General features: G+C 37.0%; 1 protein-coding gene across 1 annotated transcript in view; it reads left to right on the plus strand.

Moving 5' to 3' along the window:
- Positions 1–488: 488 nt before the first annotated feature.
- The window catches only part of CYTIP (cytohesin 1 interacting protein), a 29,721-nt gene continuing 5,560 nt past the window's right edge, over positions 489–24,649 (plus strand). Inside the window, exons 1-6 of the mRNA XM_033231434.1 lie at positions 489–742; positions 10,115–10,164; positions 10,431–10,485; positions 13,942–14,044; positions 14,252–14,345; positions 17,492–17,561. Of these exons, the coding sequence (XP_033087325.1) occupies positions 569–742; positions 10,115–10,164; positions 10,431–10,485; positions 13,942–14,044; positions 14,252–14,345; positions 17,492–17,561 (546 nt within the window). The 5' untranslated portion in view covers positions 489–568. The remainder of the gene's footprint in view (positions 743–10,114; positions 10,165–10,430; positions 10,486–13,941; positions 14,045–14,251; positions 14,346–17,491; positions 17,562–24,649) is intronic.

The raw sequence follows: 24,649 nt of genomic DNA on the forward strand, positions 1-24,649 counted from the left end.
CCAGTGGCAGGTATAATGTCTTTTTGATGAACATTAATGATCTAGGGTATACTTCAGGGAAAGTACTTTACAAGGACTTCGAGAGAGAACATTATGACCAGCACCTGTAATTCTTGCCTATATTCACAAGAACTGAATGTCCTCGTGTGCTGACTTTTGCATTGCATTGCTAATGTTAAATAAGAGAATGGATGGGAAACAAATGGTAGCACTTGGGGACATTTTTCTTTCTTCTCTAAAGAAAAAAATGGCAAATGGTGTGAATGCAACTTGCCACAAAACATAAAAATGTAAGAGTTCCGCTGTTTGAGGTGAAAAAATAAGTTGTTTTTTTTTTTAATTGTAAAAATTAGCTCCGGGTTCTCTCAGGAGCTTAAAGAAAAAAAGCTTTGAGAAATGGGAGTGAATTGCAAGATAGGGTTTGTGTAACAGGTTCCTCAAACCACAGAGGTCACATGGGCTCTTTCTGCTTTGCTACTTTTGATTACTTGTCAGAGTTGTACTTTTAGCTTCCCCCATCCTGCAAGGCCACTCAACCATGTGCTAGCTGGAGTGATCTTTATTCACAATGTCTTTACAAAGGCTCCTGCAACACAGCAGCAATGGCAATTTGGCGGACTTCTGTGCTGGGCCAGCGTATAGCTCTTACTCCACACTCACAGGTAGCCTTACGATGGACGATAATAGAAGGATTCAAATGTTGGCAGACACGGTGGCTACTCTACCTCGGGGACGAAAGCAGGTATGATTGCTATTTTGTACCTTTTAGAGTGTTCACGTTCTCTTGAGGGCAGAGTGATATGTTTGTCTGACTTCATACTAATAGTGATATTTTAGAGGCTTTGGAATTAGTGGCTGATTATTATGGGCGAAGGAGGTGAGATGCTCAGGGAGCTGGGTGAACCAGTCCAAAGATTTGAGACCACAGTCAAACGTTTTTTTCAAGGCAAAAATTAGTTTGTTTTTCTCATTTGGAGAAGTGCTCAGATAAAATAAAAATCATTAAGCATAACAAACTTGAAGATGGTTTATATAGATACAACCAGTATGAGAATTAATGATCTTTTCCCCATTGTGTCTCCCTTGATTCTTTCCCTTCCATCCTCACTTGCAGTCCTTGATGGTCATTTCAGTTCATAATCAAATAAGAAATACTTTTTTTTGAGGACAAATTTTGTTGACTAATTATCTTCAGCTCTAGGGCACTGGCACATACCTCATGCTATTGGAAAGTAAGATTTTTTTTTTTTTTGGATAAATGAGTGCCAGATTGAATATCAGCTCACCACTTAGTGACTGTGAGATCTTGAGCAAGCCACTTGCCTCTCTAAGCTTCAGTTTCCTTTTTTCTAAAATGGAGTTAATAATAGAACCACCCTTATTGGGTTCTTATGTTGGTTAAATAAGGAACTGTGCAGTGCCTAACACAGTGACTGGCATTCAGTGTGTGCTTATTAAATGCCAGATTGTGCCATCTTAATATTTTTATTGCAAAGTTTGTCTCTAGGGATGAAAACTCATTTGGAAAAATCTATGTCTAACTGAATTTATTTTGATTTTTTGTTCTTCAATTTCTAGCATGTAAAAATTTTTTTTAACTATAATACCTCTTCAGGATTTTTTAAAACGACTTGCTCTAAATCCCCAGGTACATATTTGAATTTCGATATAGCATTTCCACAGAAAATATTTAGAATTGCCATAGAGCAAGAATTTTTGCACTTAAGTCTTGCATGTACATCATGTGCTTCTCTTAAGCCTTCTAAATTCAGGATTAGAGAGGTATGGCATAGTGGGAGAGACATGATCTTTTTGCAGTGATGTATATAGCTGATTCCTTGGCATTTTTCACAATGAAGATAAGGGCATAATTTTCCATGATTTGAATTATTGATCGTTCTTAATCTAAAGTGCTTTTATGATACAAACTTTAATGTAGTGATGAACATTTTATCAATCTACAACCTGTCTGAAGATAAAGCAACATGAGAAATGCCGACATCTTTTTTCAGTTTTCAGATATAAAGCAGTCAGATTTTCTTTATATTTGCCATGAAGCTATCACACTAACTATGGTTCACTTGATTAGGCTGTTTTTTTTTTTTTTTTTTTTTTTTTTTTTTCCTGAAGAGAGTGGGTACTTTCTGAATCAGGGTGGGAACTTTCCACCCTCTATGTCCTCCATACCTGCAACCTCACTCATTTGATCTGCTCTCTACCCCATGCAATTCAATGCAACAGATGGTTTCTGAGCACCTACAAGGAGACAGACATCATGCTAGAGTAGGAGGCAAAAAGACGAGAAGGGAATGTTTTCTACCCATATACTGTTTACAATTCAGTAAGCAGAAAGAATGGGTTTTCTGCAAAGTAAAACAACATGAATACTCTCATCCAAGTGAAACATCTTTAAATATAGCCTTGGAAATAGATATTCCAGATATTGAAGGGTATTCCAGAGCAAGGGAGAAACTGAAGCTGCGGCACAGATCCTGGTGCCTGGAGGATTTTTTTGTGTAACAACACAATATTAAGTGTGTCAGGAGAACCTGGTTAGTGTGTAGGAGGTGAGAGGAGACCTCCGAGCTGGGCTGCTTTACAGAACACTTGGACAACTTCTCCTGAAAAAGCTGGCATGAGGGCCACTGAACATGTTTGAGAAGTAGAGGATTTCAGGAACCTTATTGTAGAAATGTGGTGGATTAGTAAGTGAGTGGAGACTAGTGGTGAGGGAGGAACTTTTGCAGTAGTTGGAGAAAGCAGAAATGGGGAAACAGAAAGGAGACTGAAAAGCTTTAATATGAAAGGAACTGAAGGTGGAGGAGTCACATCTGGTTTAAGCCAGAGTGAAGATAGCATGAACTGAAAGAAAGCAATCAGTAGGAGAGGCTAATTATCAGAGGAAGATAAAGGCAGGGATTTTGGCATATGAAATGTACGTGTGTGTGTGTATGTGCATATGTACATGTACACATATGTACACAGGCACACACATATCCCCATACTAATTAATTTATGTAGATGTTCTCATCTTTTCTAGGTCTTCTCATTCCCCTTCTCTCAAATTCTTTCATGTGGTAGACTCCCCATATCCAAACAGCTTTTTCTTACTGTTGTGAGAATTGCTTTAAAAAATAGCAAAACAAAACTTCTTGTACATGATAGTTCTGATTCCGTACAATTATCATCAATGAGACTTGATGCAAGTTTATCCCAACATTTCACAATCTTCCAAATGGATGTTCATTTCCTTTAACTGGTTTTTAGAGAATAATCACCCATTTGGCACTGACTAAATTGCAGGCAACAAGATCCTTGTGAGGCAATCACATGAGCAGGTGTTTCTCTGCCTACTGTTATTTTCAACACTTTCAGGGCTGACGTCAACAGCTCATACTTCTTGTTGTTGTTGGCTTTGGTTTCTGTAAAGCTATATCTGGTTAGCTTGTAGTTTCAAATTAGTCTTCAGAATCAATTGGGTGTTTACATTCAGAATTATTTAAAAATAGATTTCTCTGTGTGCATGTCATCTCACTACCTGTACTGGTAGGAAGTGTCAGACACCCCAGTATGGCTTCTGCTTGTGAACATAGTTTAAGGCAAAAGAAAGAAAATCTTTGCAATGGAAAGCTTGATAGGAAGGAGACAGGAGGAATTAAGGACAGCCTCTATCAATGGCGCCAAAGAAGTAGTGATTGTCTTACCACCCACTCTCATAACTGTAGTACGTTGCTTTTGGAAAGCAGTTTTTACAGAATGCTATAGTGAGAACCAGGGACCTGACAAACAAGTCCACAAACTTTAGTGGTACCACAGACTGACTCTCTTTTTCTCATTTTCTTTTAGTTATCACTTTATTGCTAAATAGGCAACTTCTGGAATGCTGATTTCATCTATAAGTTCAGATAGGGAATGTGTGCTCTGCTCTGGGATGTGTACACTGCTGGGCAGGGCTCTGCCCTGCAGCGGCTTTCACGGTGTGTCCAGCAGCACACCCATTAGGTGCTGTAACTCCCAATTGTCCTGAACTACACCAAAGGATTTTAATCACTTCATGACAATTTTAGGTAGAAAACTGTGTTAATTTCACTACAAAAGACTTTGAAAACTATTCTTTAATCCATATTGTGGCATGCATGATCAATATCCAATAATTTATCTTGAAGGGGTCTGTGAGCCTACAGTCAGACCTTACTTGGAAATGGCAGTATTGTATTTCGGTTTCTCCGGGCACTTAACATTAGGCAATTAAGTTGAGCTCCATTATTTTGTTGCATCTTTGAACAGTCTGTGGAGCGTTGATATCCTAACGCTCCTTATTTAAAAGGGGGTGGGAGTGGCATGGAAGAATTAGGGAGTGAGGCAGGGGACTGGAAAGGCAGCAGAGCACATAATTTTGAGGACTTTGAAACAAATACCAGTGACAAAAAACCTCACTCTTGAATCAGTAGCCTCTCGTCAGCACCCTCCCCAACACTTTCAGGAGATGAGTATATAGAGTGGGGACCAAGAGGAAGTAACCCTCTGTAAGAGCCCCAGCATGGCTACCGTGTTGAATTTTGAGCTTCTCTAAGGAAGGCTGGCTATCTGGCTGAGCTGCCAATTACTCCTATCTTTCAAAAATTGACAGCTGAAGTACTGGTCTTGGTTTCCCACTGAAGAGGAATGTGTGGAATCACTGCAGAGCAGAAGAAATTAAATTTTGAATATTAATGCCTGATCTTTTAGGTCATCTGACTAAAAACAGAAGAGATCGTAAGCCCAACCCTAGGTATCAGTGTATTATGGCTAGAAAGGAGTTAAGAAGCTTTGTCTATTCAGCAGTCATAATTGAATGTGTAGTTTGCAAGCCTGCCAAATTGCTAAACCTAGATTTCTCATATTAGATAATGTGTAATAAAAGACAGCTGTTGCCAGCATATGCTGTGAATTGCACACCAGTTTCTCATTCATGATTTTTGGTGCCATCACTACAACCCTTAGAAAAGGCTCTGCCTGGGAGGGCTGTCTGGGGAACATAGACCCCACTGGTCAGATCCTTGAATAGGGCTGTTCACCCTAGGGACATGGGTGCAGGAAAGACTTTTTTTTCCCAAGGTTCAAAACCCTTGATAAGATCTTAGACACACTTCATTTCACTTTAGGCAGGTAGTTTGGTGTGTGAGGTAGGTCGAACACTGGGAACATTCCTTTCCACATCGCCTGAGTCTGACAGCCCAGATCACAAACAAGTAGGCTTCGTGTCAAGATGTGGCACGTGTCAGAGAATTTGACGGTACTTAATTTATTTAAATTGTTTTTTGTTTAAGTGTTAGGTGCTTGAAACAGCCTCTTAGCTAATACAGAATGGAAACTAATTTGTAATTTGACTTAATCTGACTTTTGGTGTTGCTGATCACCCAAATCAGTCAGTCCACAGGAATTGAAAATCTGCTATGTTTCTCATGTTGTGCTAGACAAATATTTTCATCTTTAACTAGTCAATTAGCTAGATAGAAAGGTTAGAAGTAGAGTGGTAGGGGAAATATCTATAGAGGTTTCAGGTCTGTCCTGTGGTTTAAAAGATTTTACGTTTGAATCTATCCAGAATGACTTTTGATTCAAAAGACAGGTTGGATGAAATCTTGAAGTTCCTAATAGATGCATTGATTTCTGGCATAGTAAAAGGGCATTTAAAATTGACAAGGCGCAAAATTTTACTAATAATTTATTAATTCTTGCCACCATTCATCCATTTAGCAGTTATGTACTGAGGCACTACTATAATTGTTTTCTATTAGTACTTTTTCTATACTTCTTGTTTCGGATTGAATTTTTTTTTGTTCTTGTCTGTTTTCTTTCATTGTAACTTTTTTGATTTTTAAAATTTGTATTTATTTAGTTGATACATAACATACATACTCATGGTATACACAGTGATGTTTTGATACATAGAATATATAGTGATCAGATCAGACTAATTAGCAAATCCATCATCTCACACAATGATCATTTCTTCGTTTTGGGACTGTTGAATATCCTCCTTCTAACTATTTGAAACTAGTACATGATATACTATTGTTAACTATAGTTAGCCTACAGTATAGAGCACTAGAACTTATTCTTCCTATCTAGCTGTAATTTTGTATCCTTTAAAAAATGTGTCCCTATCCATTTCTTCCCCCAACCCTTCTCAGCCTCTAGTATCCTCTGTTCTACTTTTTACTTCTATGAGATCAACTTTTTTTAGCTTCCACATATGAGTGAGAACATGTGGTGTTTAACTTTCTATTCCTGGCTTATCTCACTTAACATAATGTCTTCCAGTTCAATCCATGTTGCTGTGAATGACAGGATTTCATTCTTTTTTATGGCTGAATTGTATTCCATGGTGTATATATACCACATTTTCTTTATCCATTCATCTGTTGTTGGACACCTAGGCTGATGCCATCTCTTGGCTATTGTGAATAGTGCCGCAATAAACATGGGAGTGCAGATGTCTCTTCGATATAATGATTTCCTTTCCATTGGATGAATTCCCAGTAGTGGGATTGTGGGATCATATGGTAGTTCTATTTGTAGTTGTTTGAGGGACCTCCATACTGTTCTCCATAGTGGCTGCACTAATTTACATTCCCACTAACAGTGTATAAGAGTTCCCTTTTCTCCTTATCTTCACCAGCATTTATTATGCATTGTTGTTTTGATAATAGCTATCCTAACTAGCATGAGATGATATCTCATTATGGTTTTAATTTCCATTACCCCAATGATGAGTGATACTGAGCATTTTTTCATATATTTGTTAGCCATTTGTATGTCCTTTCTTTCTTTTCTTTCTTTCTCTCTCTCTCTCTCTCTCTGTTAATTTGAGATGGAATCTCACTCTGTTGCCAGGCTGGAGTGCAATGGCATGATCTCAGCTCACTACAACCTCTGCCGCCCGGGTTGAAGTAATTCTTACAACCCACCTTCCCGAGTATCTGGGATTACAGGCACCTGCCATCATGCCCGGCTAATTTTTGTATTTTTGTAGAGACGGGGTTTCACCATGTTGGCCAGGCTGGTTTTGAACTCCTGACCTCAGTTGATCCACCCTCCTCGGCCTCCCAAAGTGCTGAGATTACAGGCGTGAGCCACCATGCCCAGTCTTGTATGTCTTCCTTTGAGGAATGTCTGTTCAGATCATTTGCCCATTAAATTTTTTTTTTTTTTTATCTTGAGGTATTTCAGTTCATTATATATTCTGGATATATAAATGAGTAGTTTGCAAATATTTCCTTCCATTCCACAGGTTGTCTTTTCACTCTGTTGATTGTTTGCTGTGCAGAATCTTTTAAATTTAATATAACCCATTAGTTTATTTTTGCTTTTGTTGCCTGTTTTTTGAAAGTCTTATTCATAAAATTTTTTCCCAGTCCAATGTGCTGAGGCATTTCCCCTATGTTTTCTTCCAGTAGTTTTATTGTCTCAGGTTTCACATGAAGGTTTTGATCCATTTATTCATTTTCAGTTGATGTCTGTATAGAGTGAGAGGTATGGTCTAGTTTCTTTCTTCTGCATATGGATATACAGTTGTCTGTTTTCTTTCATTTTTAAATCTTGCTACATATTTAAGATTTTTAAATTTTACTTTATGTATTTTAGTGATTATCCTTGAGTTTTTCCATGATATTGAATTTAAGAAAGGACAATGTTGAAGACTATCTTTACATATTTCTCCTGAACTTGAATATTTAACTTGGCTCTTCAACCACCTCAGATTCTTCCACTTTCATTTAGTAGTTTATATATTTTTATCTATTTCTCTGTTTTTAAGTTTCCATTCTATTCCAGGCCCTGTGCTGGGCATTGAGGCAGAAAGTAAAACAAATAACATTCCCCAAGAGGCCCAGATCACACAGATGGTTATGTACAGATGTGAAGTATTAGATCCAGTATGCATTTCATATAAATATATACATATATGTATACATATATATAGCTCTCTCTATATGGATATTTGAATAATATGATGAATACTGATAGCAAGAGTAATATTTTAAAAATATAAGCCCTTATTTGTGGAGGTATAAGATACTTTTTTAATAAAAAGAATAAAAAATCCCTAGTTATGATTATATAATTTGAATTAAGGGTGGAAAACAAGCAGCTGAAGATGATAAAAATAGATTAAGAAACTATGAGTACGGCTGGGTGCGGTAGCTCAAGCCTGTAATCCCAGCACTTTGGGAGGCTGAGACGGGCGGATCACGAGGTCAGGAGATCGAGACCATCCTAGCTAACATGGTGAAACCCCGTCTCTACTAAAAAATAAAAAAATTAGCCGGGCGAGGTGGTGGGCGCCTGTAGTCCCAGCTACTCGGGAGGCTGAGGCAGGAGAATGGCATAAACCTGGGAGGCAGAGCTTGCAGTGAGCTGAGATCTGGCCACTGCACTCCAGCCTGGGCGACAGAGCGAGACTCCGTCCCCCCCAAAAAAAAAAAAAAAAAAAGAAAATATGAGTACAATATAAGGGAGAGACTGAGAATGCTTAGAAATATCAAGTTTGTGGCTCTCTTCTGCAAGGAGGCCCACTAGATGAATAGTTACTATCCTTGTTAATGGTACATACGAAGTACAAAATCAGGTTACAACAAACCATACCAATCCTTGTAGGCATTCCACAGTTAGTGCTTATAAACTGAAAAGAGATACTTTTTAGCAAGACTAGGGAATCTTTTTGGGTCTGAGCAATCTATTTCAGTCTTCATTGCAACATAAGTGAGTTGAAGCCCAGAACTAACAATAGAGGAAAATATAATTAATTTACAGCAAATTGGCAAGAAGAGATCACCTCTCTATAACATTAAGCTTACGGACTGGTGGCTGAATTCTTAACACTGGTCCCTTCGAGGAAATATGTGAAAATGCTGGCATTTGGTACCTGGTAATTCAAATTTCCCACAGTGGTGTAGGCTTCACTCCTAATGAATGTCTTAATAAGCATTTCATTTGTGTAACTTGTCACATAAGCATTAATATCTTCTACACATTTTCCCCCTTCTAGTTTTCATCCTTTCCTTATTTTATTTTGCTTTGTCTGGACTGACTATGCATTGATCTCTTGATATTTTATGTGTTCATTTATATATGACAGCCATTTCAGGTTGACAATTAAAAACCCTGGGTTAGCTAGTAGCTTATGTGTTGGGCTCTTGAACCAACACTTGAGAATAGGGCTAATAAACATTTTCTGGACAAAGAAACAAACAAACAAACCAAAAAAAAAAAAAAAACCACAAAAACTGCTGCAATTTTCCTAAAGATTAAGTTGTCACCTTTTGTTGATGCTGCTTCTGTTTACAGCGGTAGAATGTGTCCTGAAAGCTTATGTTTATATGATCTTTTCTGAAAGTGCAGAGGAATGAAGGTGATATTATTTATACCATTTATACTATTCTGAGGTTTCTTTCCTTTCTTGGCTGGAAATTTCACTTCAGTCTTCCAAAACTACTACAAAAATAAATCATAAGCAGAAATGAGGTTTTGAGTTCCTGGTTTTACCTGAATTGTGTGTGTGAGTTAATGGTTTAGAGATTACTTTATCCTACTAAAAACAGTAGCATGTTGAATTATTATAGTAAACACAGTCATTTCATCATCATCTCCAAAAACTATAAAGTATTTGGATTTCATATGCCATTCTACGTATGCTATTTTTCTTTGGATTTCAGTGTGATTACAAATTGCTATGGTTAATCTTTCAGAGGCTGTTTTAAATACAGACCAGAGAGGAAGTTCTCTTTGGGAGCTTTGGAGTTTTGCCACATTATATTAACTCTTTTGCCACATTGTATTACTATCTAAGCCTCTTTCAATCTTTTAATTGGAATGCCTAGAATCCTGTCTCCCTACTCTCCTCTGCTGTCACTAGAGAATGTAGAGAATGGAAATGGCTGGCTTTATGCAACAATTTCCCAGGAGCTGGGCCAAAGAAGGTGGTAAAGAACAGGGTGTGTGTGTGTCAGTGTGTGTGTGTGTGAGAGAGAGAGAGAGAGAGAGAGAAAGAAAGAGAGAGAGAGAGATTTAGAACATTTTACAGTGTATCTTGAAGACTCTGGGATAACTATATGCTTTTTGTATTTTTCAGCTTGCTTTGACCAGATCAAGTTCTTTAAGTGACTTTTCCTGGTCTCAAAGGTAAAGAGATTGAATTATTTTTTGTCTCTCCCAAAATATTTAGGAACACAGCTCTCCAGACTGTTTCTTTCTCTCTCTCCCTTTCTCTCTCTCTCTCTCTCTCTCTCTCACACACACACACAGACACACACACAGAATCTTACATACTACAATTTACATAAATGTCAGTTATTTTTAATTGTGACAGTTATTTTTAATGATAAATCTGTGCCAAATGTGATACTTTAATTTTCATGCAGTTTCTTTTTTAAACATTTTTGTTACAGAAAGCTTGTTACTGTGGAGAAGCAGGATAATGAAACATTTGGATTTGAAATTCAGGTGGGCAGTTTTCACATTTTCTAGATTTCCAAGGAAGAAAGTGGCATTGGTAGTGTCATGTTATGTGCAAAGAAATAATGAAGTTAGGATTAGAGAATGATGGAGTCTATGATTTTATTCAGTGTGTGCTTGTTTGGGGGTAGTTTTTCCGTGTGTTGAGTACTATTAAGGAAGGAAAACATCGAAGATGATAACATAAAACCCCCGAGATATGTTCAACAGTTTGTGTTTAGTTACTTCGGTCTTCCCTTAAGTCCCAGACTGATCAGAAACGGTTGGTATCAGCCAGGTCTTAGATAAGAGAGTGAAATACATTTTACAGATGTGCATTTGATATATTTGCATTTTGAATGTGTTTTGCATAATCATATTGTTATACTGTATATCAGATTTTAAATATTTACTTTGGCATTCAAGAGACACTCGAAAGACTATACATCTGTGTATATGGAATGCTTATATTCATGGATAGCTCCTGGTGCGTTTTGCTGCTAAAGAGTTCATATTGTACATGATGAGAAACTTGTAGCTTTTTTTTCCTAATGACAATGCTTTATAATTGTTATTTGAAACGCTTGAGAACATTTGGCTCTACTTGCAGATTGCCTCATGCTGTAGGAAATTTTTAAGTCTTTATAAGTTTCAGCATAATTGCCTAAGAATTTCATTGCTTATTTGCTGTCTGCTTTTTCATGACCACATTTGTAAAGTGGGTGAGGTAGTTCAAATGAAATCTAACCCAATTAAGTGTGACAGTAGTAGCTTAAGCATTTCTGGTTTTTTTTTTTCATAGTACGTTTGCATGTCTTTTGGATGTGTTTTGCATAATCATATTCTTACACTCTATATCAGATTTTAGATCTTAGCTTTAGTGCTGCTTTCAGAAAACTTTGGTGTGATATCAGCCCCACAATTGGAAAGTCAGTGTGTATTTTAAGATTAGGAACAGGAAACTGCTAAGTAAAACATGTTTTATGAGTAAAGAAACAAAATGGAACTCTAGCTACAATGAAGACAGAGAAGGCACTTTGAAGAGAGGATTGCTTCCACTTTCTGAACTCTTCTACTTTTAAATTTGGTGAAATCTGTAATTCACCACAGTAATTGTTGAAATCTATTAGGTTTTAGAAGCATAGTACTCCCTCTTATTCCCCAGTCGCATGAACTACGCCCTATTCTGTTGTAGAGACACTGCTTTTTGTCACTGCCTCTTTTTAAAGGAGAATTATCCTCAAGGATGTGCAGCAGTGGCTACTGAAAACAGGACGAAAGACTACTCGCCTGTCTTTATTTTTCTTACACTGCTATAATATATGTATATTATATGTCACTACTTTCTTAAGTTTTTCTCCCATACCATAAACACTTATTCTGCACGCAGCAAGAGTCAAAACTATGTCAGACCACAACACCAGCGAACCTTTGTAGATCCACATGAACTAAGGGCACCTCTAAATGGCAGCATGCATGTGTTATCTCAGCGATGCAGGAACCCACACTCCTGTAAATTCCCTCTGGTATATGCTCCCCATTGTCAAATACACACCGTAATCTATTCCCTAGTACTCATCAGATTGGCAGCAGTCAACAAATAGAAGACATGCTTCTGGGAACTTTTTGAAAATCAGATAGAATCTCATGTACCCATATTGTGCATGCAGTGTGAGTACGTATCTGGGATGTGGCCTACTAGAGGAATGACACTTTGGAAGAGACCAGATCCATGGTTCTCCATGGGAGCTAGTTTTATGCTGCTTATGAGAATCATGCAGCCCGATAGGAATGCAGACTTTGGACTCATGCACACCTGAATTCATGTCCTCTCAATGACTGCCTTATGGGGTCCTTAGGAGTTTTAAATGAAACAATACATGCAATGTACCTAGTGATGTGCCTGGTACCAATAGAAGATCCACAAATGACAGGTAATAGAATGAATGTCACTGGGCATGAGAAAGGACAATGAGATCTTTGTGTCTCTAAGAAATGCAGGTGATCATTGTGTCACTGATCCCTTAGTAGGAGCTAGAAGACTGGATAAGGGAGAGAAGTATCCAATTAATACTTTCTGTAGCTTTTGGGTTTCTGTTTTTTTCTGTGTCTAACTACCAAATTTTACACCCAATGTGAACATTTATGGAGGTGCCAGTTACATAAATCAACATGTTTCCACTGCACTGTACTCACTTTGATCTCTGGGAATGGAGGGTAGAGTCTCACTGCTAATGATAATTGTTAGAACAGTGGTTTCCCAAAGGAGTGTCAGTTATATCTTTTGTTCATGTACCCACATGAACTAGTTCAGTCTTTCATCTCCAGAAGGGTCTAGGCTATACTGAGAAGACACCTGGCAGGAAAGCTGTTAATGAAGTTTCTGACATAGATGGGAACATAGTACATGATCTTTTAAAGTCCCTTCCACCTTTAAGATATGGGGATTCTAAGTGCCTTATAGATTAGATAGAACACCTTTAGAGGTGAACAGATCCAAGTTTCTAGAAGTTGCTTGCATGTGGCTGACTTGTGGTGCCTCAGGGATTATTGAATAAGAAAGAATGAACATCAGACATTAACTTTTTCCCAAGGAAGTAGTACTTTAATATAGCTTAATTTTAGGAATCAGATGTTTAAAAGACGTACCGTACTCAGAACACTGATTTTGCTTCTAAGTGGGACTAGACTTCATAATTTAAATGTGTGAAGAAAAGAAAATTATATTTGTTATAGGTCATTGGGACACTATATCTAGCAAACATTTATTCAGTGTTTTGGTATAATTAAAAATAAAAAAAAACCCACCACCACCAAACTTCTTGTGCCTAATTGAGGCAAGAGTGGAAGCTTAACTTTTTCTAATTTAGTCGGGTGACTAATGAACCGGTGAGGATTCAGGACAGGCATACCAGAGGGTGCTCAGAAATGAAGGTAATTGAGTCAATTATAGTACTTTTGAATAAATGCAGGGCAGATTGTCATTATGTGCAGAACTCTGATTTAAAATAATCATTGTTGGCATGTCTCCTTGCTGCATGTGTACAATTTCATACTCCTATAATGAGTGTTTTAGCTTGGGAGAACCACATAGGGATTTTTCTCATTGCACTTGGCCATCGTTGTTTTATCCCATTGGGAAATGAGAAACTCAATTTTAAAAAATAAATATGTAATTATGACAGCATCAGGTGATATCTTGGGCTTGAAAATATAAAATCTTGAGCCACTTTCATTTCACTTTCTTTCTCGTGACAGATGTCTTTATGAATGGAGTTGGCTACAGATTGTCTGGTAGAATTGCAAAATTGATACCTTGATTCAGTTTATAGTGGAAATCCTTTCCAAATTGTCCTTTGGACTTACCTGTTATACTGCTTAATGATAGTTGACATCATTTTAAATTTTGGCAAATAGATGTTGAGGTTGTTAAATAGTAACTATATATCACCTTAATTTTTACAGTCTTACAGTCCCCAGAATCAGAATGCCTGCTCCTCGGAAATGTTCACTTTGATATGCAAAATACAGGAGGACAGCCCAGCTCACTGTGCTGGCCTGCAAGCTGGTAACTTAAATTTTTGCTCATGTTAGGAATCGTTTAAATAGAAAGAAAATAAAATGTTTTGAGAGTGAAGGTCAGGATGTATTCGTTGCTTTGAGTTTTCTTGGCCCCTTTATGTTTTTAAGACTTGGAGCTGCTTGTTTCATTTGCATGTCAGGAGGTATTATTTAACTAACCAACATAACACTCATTTTTCTTGGCATCTCCCAGGTGATGTCCTTGCAAATATCAATGGTGTGAGCACGGAAGGTTTTACCTACAAACAAGTTGTTGACCTGATCAGATCGTCTGGAAACCTGCTAACGTAACTATCTGTCTAGCTCCCATGGGGCTTCAAAATGTTATGTTTTCTCATAATGCCTGATGAGTGAATAAATAGGCTTTTTGTTCAGCATCACAAGACAGGGGGAGGCAGTGCACTGGAGCTTTAGAGTGGGGTACAAATATTATCAGTTCCTTTTGTTTCTCACGATTCCTCACACTTGAACATACTGTCAACATCTGAAGTCAGAGGACATCAATAGCCCAAATGTCTGTGTGGGAAGGATGGCCTTTAAAATGTATTTTTTTACGTTAAATTCAATTAAACTGGCACATATTCTCTTTAAACTGGGAGGAACTGATCCAGTTTTCATGGCTGATATAATCCTGTGTAGCTAAAACAAATAAAAGGTCAGAAGGGCTGAGTTTTTCCTCTTATGTGACAAGCCACCTGTTTTTCTCTTCTAGTGTTCCATTTGGAAAGGAAGAATAGTCTGTTCAACCCTCCCCACCCTGAAACACACATACTCACACCATGTGTTCCAAATATTCCAAACTTTTGTTTTTTTTTGAGATGGAATCTTGCTCTGTCATCCAGGATAGAGTGCAGTGGTGCGATCTCGGCTCACTGAAAACTCCACCTCCCGGGTTCAGGCCATTCTCCTGCCTCAGCCTCCTGAGTAGCTGGGACTACAGGTGCCCGCCACCACACCCGGCTAATGTTTTGTATTTTTAGTAGAGACGGGGTTTCTTCGTGTTAGCCAGGATGGTTTCGACTTCCTGACCTTGTGATCTGCCCGCCTCGGCCTCCCAAAGTGCTGGGATTACAGGCATGAGCCACCATGCCCAGCCCCAAACTTCTTGATAGAACAGTGGCTTTCCCAGTTAGAGGTCTGACTGATTTTTCTACCATAACAATACTAGCACCTAATAAAATCTTATTAGGATAGTTAAATTATGAAATTCGCTCATTCATTAAAATCATATTTATTGAGCGAATACTATGTTTCCAGCTCTGTGATAGGCTCAGGAGAGACCAAGATAAAGACTCTCTTCGTACATTAATAATTATGGAAGGAAATGGCTCAGAAAAGCCTGAAATTTAAGTAATGTTTATATTTCAGTGATTAATAACTACTATGAGAAAAGTACAAAACAGCAATGGCCTGTCATGCTGGGTAAGGAGGCTGCTAGTTTGGCTTACATGTGTAAAGTGGTCTTTTCTGGGGAGGCGATATTTGAGTTGTGATCTAAATGAAGAGAAGGATGGTCAAATGAACTCCTGGTAAGAGCACTTCAGGCAAAGAGAGAGGTCTCTGAGTTCTCAAAATGGGCTTGGCATGTACAAGGGAAAGAAAAAAAGACAGTATAATTGGTAGTTGATGGATTAGAGAAAGTATAATAAGAAATGAAGCCAGAGAGTTGGCCTGGGGACAGACCATGGATCCCTTTGGCCATGCCAACAAGTTTGGGTTTTATTCTGATTGAGGTGGGTCCTATGTTGTCTCATTTAGTCTTCACAGCCACCCGTGAGGTTAATTTTATTCCTATTTATAGATGAAGTGCCTGAAGCTTAGAGAGGGCTTAGTTAAGTTCACATAACCAGTAAGTGATACGGTTGGGATTTGACCACCTGCTCTGGATGCCAGGATCTGTCCTTTTCAGCTACGGCTGCTCCTTGGAAGCTGCCAGTAGAAAATCTGCTGGATGCTCTTCAGTGATTCTGGTCTAAAACTTCAAAGGATGCTTTGGGTGTTTGTGAGAGTAGATATGAAAGATGGTGGTGGTAACGAATTGAGTCCATCTCTATAGGTCCTGTGAGTTCAGGGTGAAGGATGAGGCATTCTTGCTCTAGAGAACCCTGGATCCAAAGGAGAGGAACCGTGCAGAGTCTGAGGGGAACTGCTGGTGGTTAGAGTCAGAAAGCATGTTCCACATGGGTGAAGTGGGTAGATCATAGGTAAATAGGGGTGGTAGGTGGAGGTAACTGTTGGAAATTCAGGAAAATAGGAGACAGTCTGTGCAAATACTGAGCAAAATGGCCAAATCAATGGTTGCAGTTTTGCCCATACACATCTATTGCTTTAGCAGGTCAAATTGATATTCGATCCCAATGAAACAGATTCATATGGATTCCCATTATTTCTCAGAGAGTCAACATCACCTTAAGGAGAAAACAGAGAGCATTTGGCTTGCTACCACCTGATTATCCCTAGCACGATGCTATTAGAAATAGAGGAAAACTAATCTCCATATTTAATGCTTTTACTATGTCCTGAAAAACTCCTTGTATCTTTATAGAGTTACAGCTTAATTACAAGAAGGAACCTGAACCAACACTTTAAAAATTGGTGTGTGATTCACAAATGAAATTTTAAAATCATATTCAGATTGATGGTTTAGTAGTCAAAATAGAAGCCTTTAACTTGAACACACAGAACACATCAAATCACTCAGAATGGAACAAGTATTTTATTTTTAGAAATGTGTATGGTGTAGGAAGAACAGAACACTGGTAAGTTGATAATTCTAGGATTAGAGTTTGTAAACTAAATGTTTTGAGATGAAAGAATCATATGAAGGTTATTATCTCATAGTAGTTGTACTTCTGTTTCTTCTAGAACCAAAATTATAAGGAGATTTACAGAGGTAAAGGCTCCTAGAATCCGAGGGAGGAAAGGATTTCTCCCTCTTTCAAGAAGTAGCATGTTAATTCCATGGTTGTGAAAGTCCCTAGTGCCTATTGTTTCTGTTGTTGTGCCCCTTGTGTTCAGCATGGTTTCTAGAATCTGGTACATAGTAGATGCCCAATAAATGTTTACCAAGTGAGTAAGGTCATTCAGCTCATCCTCACAAGAACAGATTCTAGTAGAGAGCAGCCATCATTGTCACATAGTGACTGCTATAAAATAAGCTATAGTTTACAAATTAACTAGGATCCTTTCTTATAGCCACCTTCTCAAGGGGAGTTTTCCCCCATTTTCTTTCTCTGAATGTTATCAGAAGATTTGGCTTTGGTCCAGCTACTCGAAGTGCCATGAGAACTGTAACATTTATATTTCGTTTTTAGTATAGTATAGTGTGTGCTCAAAGTGTAGTACTCCATAATATGGTACTTATTTAAATGAATCACTCATGTTACTCACTCCCCACCTTCTTCTTCTTTTTATTTATTTTTTCTTAAAACAGGATAGAGACTCTTAATGGAACAATGATTCTGAAAAGAACAGAGCTTGAAGCAAAGCTGCAGGTTTTAAAGGTAATTTAATTTAATGCAGCGAGACACATTTTTCATCCTTGAATGTGTGAGTGGTAAAATAGAGATCTATTTGAGGAACTGAGATAGCCCTTGAAAAAGAAATGTCGTGATGAATCTAAACTGCTGAATTATCAAGAGCCGCACAATTACCTTCGGAGGAATATCAAATTCTGCAAATCAGTGTAAATCACTTTCTTCCTTCCTCCTTCTGTGTGTCTATGAGGCTCAGAAAGGCAACAGGAAGGCACACCACTTGAACTCTTCATTAGTGCACCTGTGATCTCTGTTGATTTACATTTTGTTTGGAATTAAAACGAAAAAGGTCATTATTTTCCCAAGTGTGTTGCAGGGCCTGGGTTTTTCACTTTTTCCATGTCCTCTTTTGGAGTCCTTCTCTTCTGCCTCATTCTTAAAACAAAAACCTTGTCCGTCCAATCCTGTGACTGTCCTTGAATCTGCTTTCATTGGCAAATACACTAGCAACTTCAAAGGAGGAAGAAATTAGCATCCAAGAGATAGTAAATAATGCAGGATGTTCAGTGAAAATTCCCTGGGATGGCTTTTTGAGGCTTTTAAAAATCTCAGTTCTCTGGGCTGATGCGGGTCTCCTAAGCCATGAAGTCCAGGCCCTCACTCATGCATCTGAGTTATAGTTCGGAAGACCTCTCTGTTTGTCTCAGTGACCTCTGCATCCCACTCTCCCCCTTGCAGAGTGACGAGGTAGCCAATCTGAGCAGAGACTGTAGTTTACTATAGGCAGATTGCTTACTTTGGCTTTATTTAGCAACAGCTGAAATTTATTAGTTTTCTTCATGAAATATGAGCTTATTAATTATTGAGCCCAAGAGAGTGGATTTTATTTTGTATCTTTTTCTTCCTCCACATCCAATCCATCAACAAGTCTTGCTTTCTTCGTCAACATTGTTTTGGATACTCTTGCCACTGTGCTTATCTCTGTGGTTTGTTGAATCAATTTATAAAATTCCTTGAAAAAACCTCTGCTCAAATTTTGATAGGAATTGAATTGTATTTATAAAATAAATGAGAGCAATTAAAATCTTTATGGCTTTCACTTTTCTCACTTTGAATTCAGGATCTCAATCTGTTTATTCAGATCTTTCATGGACTTCAAAAATATTGTGTAATTATCTTCCTATATTTTTACATGTCTTTTATTATATTCATTCTTGTTTACTTCCTCGTTGTTCTTGCTATATTAATCTTTTAAATTTTCAGCCACTTATTGCTAATGATTTTGTTTAAATTTTTAAAAATCCAGTTTTGTTGAACTCCCTTTATTCTAATAATATTTTTTATAGATTTCCTTATGTGTTCCATATAGGTTTCTTATCATTTGCAGATAGTAAAATTTTGTGCCCCTTTAGCTCAATTATTGAAACTAATTTATTTTTCCTCTCCTATAGCATTGGCTAGGATCATCAATATATTGTAAATAATGATAATCTTATTGTTGACTTGAAAGAAAACATTTCTAAGATTTTTGTTACTACATTTTTATGAGGACTAAACAATGCTTCATATTGTATTTGAATTTAAAGTTAATTTGTTTTTGCAAAAGAAAGATAATCTTAGTGAACATCTTTTTTGAAAAGTTTAATTTTTTCACCTTTTCTTAGAAAAAAGAAATATTGAAAACAAGAATGAAAACTAGGGTTATATTCTATGGAATAAAGTACTAACTTGCACAAATCATTATTTCCTTCCTTTAAGCAATTTCTATTCTTTGCATGTTTTTGTCTTAAGTTTTAATGTACATACTTACCAATATATGAATTTTTCAGTATCTCCATCCTCTTCCAGAACATCATGAGCACCATACAATGTTTAAAATGCCCATTTAAGACCCTATATTCCTTATTATACTTACTTTAGAGAATTTGTATCAATTTTTTAAAGTACAAAATACAGATTTTTGTTCTATAGCTGGTAGTGAAGAAATACATCAACTTGTACCTTTTGATATGTTTGCTGTTGTTTGTTGCATTCTACTCCTTACCTCTAGGTTTACTTTCTATCCTGCTATAGTACTTCTTTCTGTGGGGGTAAGTAGATTTTTGTTGAAAAATGTTTTTATTTCACTGCTACTATTGGAAGAGAGTTTTGATAGGTAATTGAATTATTCTAAGTAGGTGTTTAATTCCCTTAGCACTTTGAATATATTACTCCTTTAATATTTTTGTTGATGAGAGAGCTCCTAATTATTTTTGGCAGGTAATCTATATTTTCTGCTAAAGGTTTTAATGTCCTTAATTCATCCAGAATAAATTTGTATATATTATGAGGTATGGGGAAAATTCCAATTTAATTTTTTTCCATATGAATAACCAGTTCTTCCAGTAGCATTTATTTTGTAGTCTCCCTTTCCCCTTCAACTGACTTGCAGTAAAACCTCTATTTTTAAGCAAGTTCCACATATGCATGGATTTGCTGATAGGCTTTCTAATATGATCCATGGGTCAATTTGTTTATCCCAAACTGTTTATAATAAATCTTGATATCACATTGGGCACAGTTATTCTTGGTCCTTTGATCATCTATATAAATTATAAAAGCAGATTATGTGTAAATAAATGTTGGTGTTTTGATTGATATCAAATTTTATTTATCTATTTTTGGAGACAACGTCTCGCTCTATTGCCCTCGCTGGAGTGCAGCAACATGATCATAGCTTACTATAGTCTCAAACTCTGGCTCAAGCAATTCTCCTATCTCAGTCTCCTGAATTGCTGGGATTACAGGACTGAGCCACCATTCCTGGCTCTGATCACACTATATATATATATATATATATATATATATATATATATATATATATATATGTATATATAAAATAATTATATATATAATGTAGTTATATATTATATATTAATTTGAGGAAAAAACATCATATGGTATTAAGTTTTCTTATTGATAGATGATCTTACCATTTTTTGTTGTTTTCTTGAAAGTCTTTCAATAAGGTTATAATTTTATGGACATCGGTCTTATACATCTTCTGTTAGACTTTCTGTTAGACTTAGTCCTCTGTACCTTATGTTTTTTGTTCTTATTATCGCTTCTTTAGAAAAATTAGTTTTGATTGATGTTAATAGACATGTGAAATCAATTTTTCTATGCTGTTACTATATTCAAACACTTTGCTAAATTATAGAATAGTAATATCTGTTTTAATAATTCTAATGAATTATCTGTAGATTATTTTGGACTTACTGTAGAGATAATAACTATCTGTTATGAATGAGTTTTGGTTCTTTTTCTTACCTTACTTCACAGCTTAGGAGCTACCATAGAACAATGAATAGAAACCATAGTTGTAGGCATCCTTGTTTTATTCTTGATTTTAAAGAAAATTATTCCTAATTTCTTTTCTATTGGGAATGAGCTATCTTTCAGAGTAAGGAGACTCCCTGCTATACGAAGTTTGTTGGTAGTGTTTATAATGCTTGTGCATTAAATTTTATTAAATACCTTTTTCTGCATCTGTTAAGCTGGTCTTCTCATTTATTCATTTGAAAAAATTCTGTCAATATGTGAATGAAATTCAAATATATTCTAGTGTAAAGCTACCATTTCATTTCTAGGATAAACCCAACCTGGCTTATCCTTGAAATTTATAATTTATAAATGTAATTACAGGTTTGATTTTATAATATTTTATTTAGGATTTTGAAAGATAGTTTCATTTTTCAGGTAGACTGGCCTGTAATTTTCTTTTCTTAAATTATCTTTTTAAATTTTGGTATCAAGTTTACTAGACTCTTAGCATGACCTGTTTTCCTCTTCTTATTTTCTGGCAGAATTTTAATAATACCATCTGAATCATCTTGGTTTAGGATTCTTTTTTGATGGAAATACTGTTAATGTACTGTTTCAATTTCTTTATTAGCTGAGAGACTACTCAGGACTTCTGTTTTTTTTTTTTAAAGCCAGTTTTAATGACTTATACTTTTGCTAACAAAGTTTTTAAATTTATTAACTGAGTTGACGGTAAAATATTATTCTGATGTTTTAAATTTTTGTCAAAAATTGTTTGAGTGTGCCCCATTTTTTTCTTGCATCTTGTACCACTTTTTATGCTTCTTTTTTTTTTCCTGATAATTTTCTCTACAGAATTTTCTATTTTTGGATCTTCTAGAAAACCAATATTTGTGGCCATCTTTAATCCTTTTTCTGGTTACTTTAAGATATTCTTTTGTCCTTATTGATCTATGGTTTTACTACAATGTAATTAGTTCTGGATTCATTTATAAATTTATACTATGTAGAACTTACAGTGCTCTTTCTGTTCAAAGACTTTCTTTAGCTTTGGAAAACTATCAACTCAATCTTTTTGGAATATACCTTCTATACCACTCCTGTATTATCTTCTGGAATTCATGTTAGACATAGTTTCTTGATTTATCTTTCATGCTTCCTAATGACTATTTCATAGGTCTTTATTTATATTTTTGTGTTATATTATTTCTGAATTCTTTAGTAACATCTCCAGAAATGTTCTTGCTAGCTGTTCTGTGTAGAATGTGTTCTTTCTATTGAGTTATAAAAATTACTTTGTTATTATCTCATAGTTCTTTTTCATATCTATCTATTCTTGTTTTTTTCATTTCAAATTTCTTGTTCTTATAAACATTGATCTTGTCTCTCAGAGGATTATAAACATTCTTATTTTAAAGTCTTTTTTGGACACTTTTCTTTTTTTTTCTGAGACAGAGTTTTGCCCTTGTCACCCAGGCTGGAGTGCAGTGGCATGATCTCGGCTCACTGCAACCTCTGCCTCCCGGGTTCAAGAGATTCTCCTGCCTTAGCCTCCGGAGTAACTGGAATTATAGCTGCCAGCCACACCCGGCTAATTTTTGGTATTTTTAGTAGAGACGGGATTTTTGTCATGTTGGGCAGGCTGGTCGTGAACTCCTGCCCTCAGGTGATCTGCTCGCCTAGGCCTCCCAAAGTGCTGGGATTGCAGGCGTGAGCCACCACACCAGGCCTTGAACACTTTTCTATTTTCATTTTATTTAGAGAATCCATGTACAAATTATCCATTTTTAAATCTTTTTTATCATTAAACATCTGTGAGTATTTGGGGATTTAGATTGCCTACTTTCCTTGCATGGCATATAGCCTCTGCCTTCAGCACAAAGTGATAATTGGATGCTTGCCCCCACTCAGCATTTCAAGGCTACCAATCCAGAGCCAGGTCTGGGGGCTTACATGCCTTCCCTGGAGACTCAGTGAGCTGTTTGGCTCAAGCCATGAGGCTGTGCTTAGGTACTCCTGCCTTTCTTCATACAAGCTCTACAGGAGCCATAGCCAGCAGCATCAGCTTTTCTCAGCCTCCTTTCCCAGTGATGGAGTTTCAGCCAATGTTTTTTTCTTAAGCAGAAAACCTGGCTCAGACCTGTGTTTCAGATAGGTGCATTTAAACCATATATTGCCAAAAAATTTCTTTCTGCTTGTCTGTGTCCAGAAGACTTTAAGTTTCATTCTGCTTTCTATCTTGCATGTCTGTCCTGTTTCTAATCTTGAAATTATGAGATTTTGTTTATCTCTTGAGCCAGAAATGTCTTGGTCTGACCCATAGCCAAGGTCAGGCTGGTTTCCCCTCCACACAATGACATTTACTTTGTGCGTCCTGTGTAAGTGAGCATTCTTTCCCTCAAAGATTCTTCTTGGGGCCAGGGACTCTTCTTTAGAAACAGTGGTCCTTTCTGATCCACATTTTCAGGGATTCCCTTTCTTCTGACCTATGATTCAAATGTTTAACATGAAAACAGCACATCCAATGAGCTAGCTGGGCGAGTTAGTTTGTAATCTACTTCTGCTATTTACTGGGTGTGTAGTGCCTGGGAAATATTTTGTTACACTGAATATTCATTTTCGAGTCTTACTTTTTAGGGAAGTTATGAAAATTAAATATCATGTTATCAGTGAAAACACAACTGAAGTACTAAAGTGCCATGGAAATGTTCAGCTGTTCAATCCTGTAGATTGAAAGCATTGGAAACTTCTTTGGAACCAATGTGTGACAGCTGACAGTTGTTTCAGGAAGCCATTTTTTTCATGTATTCATTCAACCGTTATTTACTGAGCAGCTGCTATGTAGCTGGCACTGAACTGGGCACAGTGAAGTGATGCTGCCCAGCAGGATTAGATCTCACTTGTGCTTTAATTCTCATCTAATGAGAGCTCAGATATGTCTAAATATACAATTGTGATGTCAGTAACACAGGCAGAAACAGACCCAAAGAAAAACAGGGAAGCTTGTTTACAGTTGAAAAACCCTTAGTCACTCTGACACATCTGCTCTTTACACTGGTATTTTCTTGGTTTAAGTGACGACAAACTGAAATGACTGGGCCAAATCAACAAATCAGATATTGCAACACCAGTATTTTTCCAAAAATTGACTATATGGCCAGCGCTGACTTTGTATTTTTAGATAGTAAGTGCAGAAATGTAACTTCCTCTTCTTTCTGTCTCTAGTTTTTCTTGACCTATCCCTATGCTCCTCCACTGAACTCTAGCCTCTTGTAGGAAATAAATCTCTTTAAGAAAGATGAAAGGGGTTGGTATGTATGCCAGGTACTTGTTGCCTTATAGTCCCTACGTCCCTAATTTGACCTTTGTATAACCACAGATTTGCATAGTTAAAAGCTGGGAATAAGGCAGCATAGCAGTCCTTTTTTTTTGGAGGCAGGGTCTCACCCTGTTGCCTATGCTGGAGTGCAGTGGCATGATCACAACTCACTGCAGCCTCAACCTCCCAGGCTTAAGTGATCCTTCTACATTAGCCTCTTTTTTAAAAAATTAATTAATTAATTAATTATTTTTGAGACGGAATTTTGCTCTTGTTGCCCAGGGTGCAGTATAATTGCGCCATCTCAGTTCACCACAACCTCTGCCTCCTGGGTTCAAAGGATTATCCTGCCTCAATCTCCTGAGTACCTGAGACTACAGGTGCCTGCCACCACACTCGTCTTATTTTTGTATTTTAAGTAGAGACGGAGTATCGCCATTTTGACCAGTCTGGTTTCGAACTCCGGACCACAGGCGATCCACCCACCTCAGCC

Source organism: Trachypithecus francoisi, unplaced genomic scaffold (assembly GCF_009764315.1).
Source record: "Trachypithecus francoisi isolate TF-2019V2 unplaced genomic scaffold, Tfra_2.0 Lachesis_group13, whole genome shotgun sequence".
Classification (NCBI taxonomy): domain Eukaryota; kingdom Metazoa; phylum Chordata; class Mammalia; order Primates; family Cercopithecidae; genus Trachypithecus; species Trachypithecus francoisi.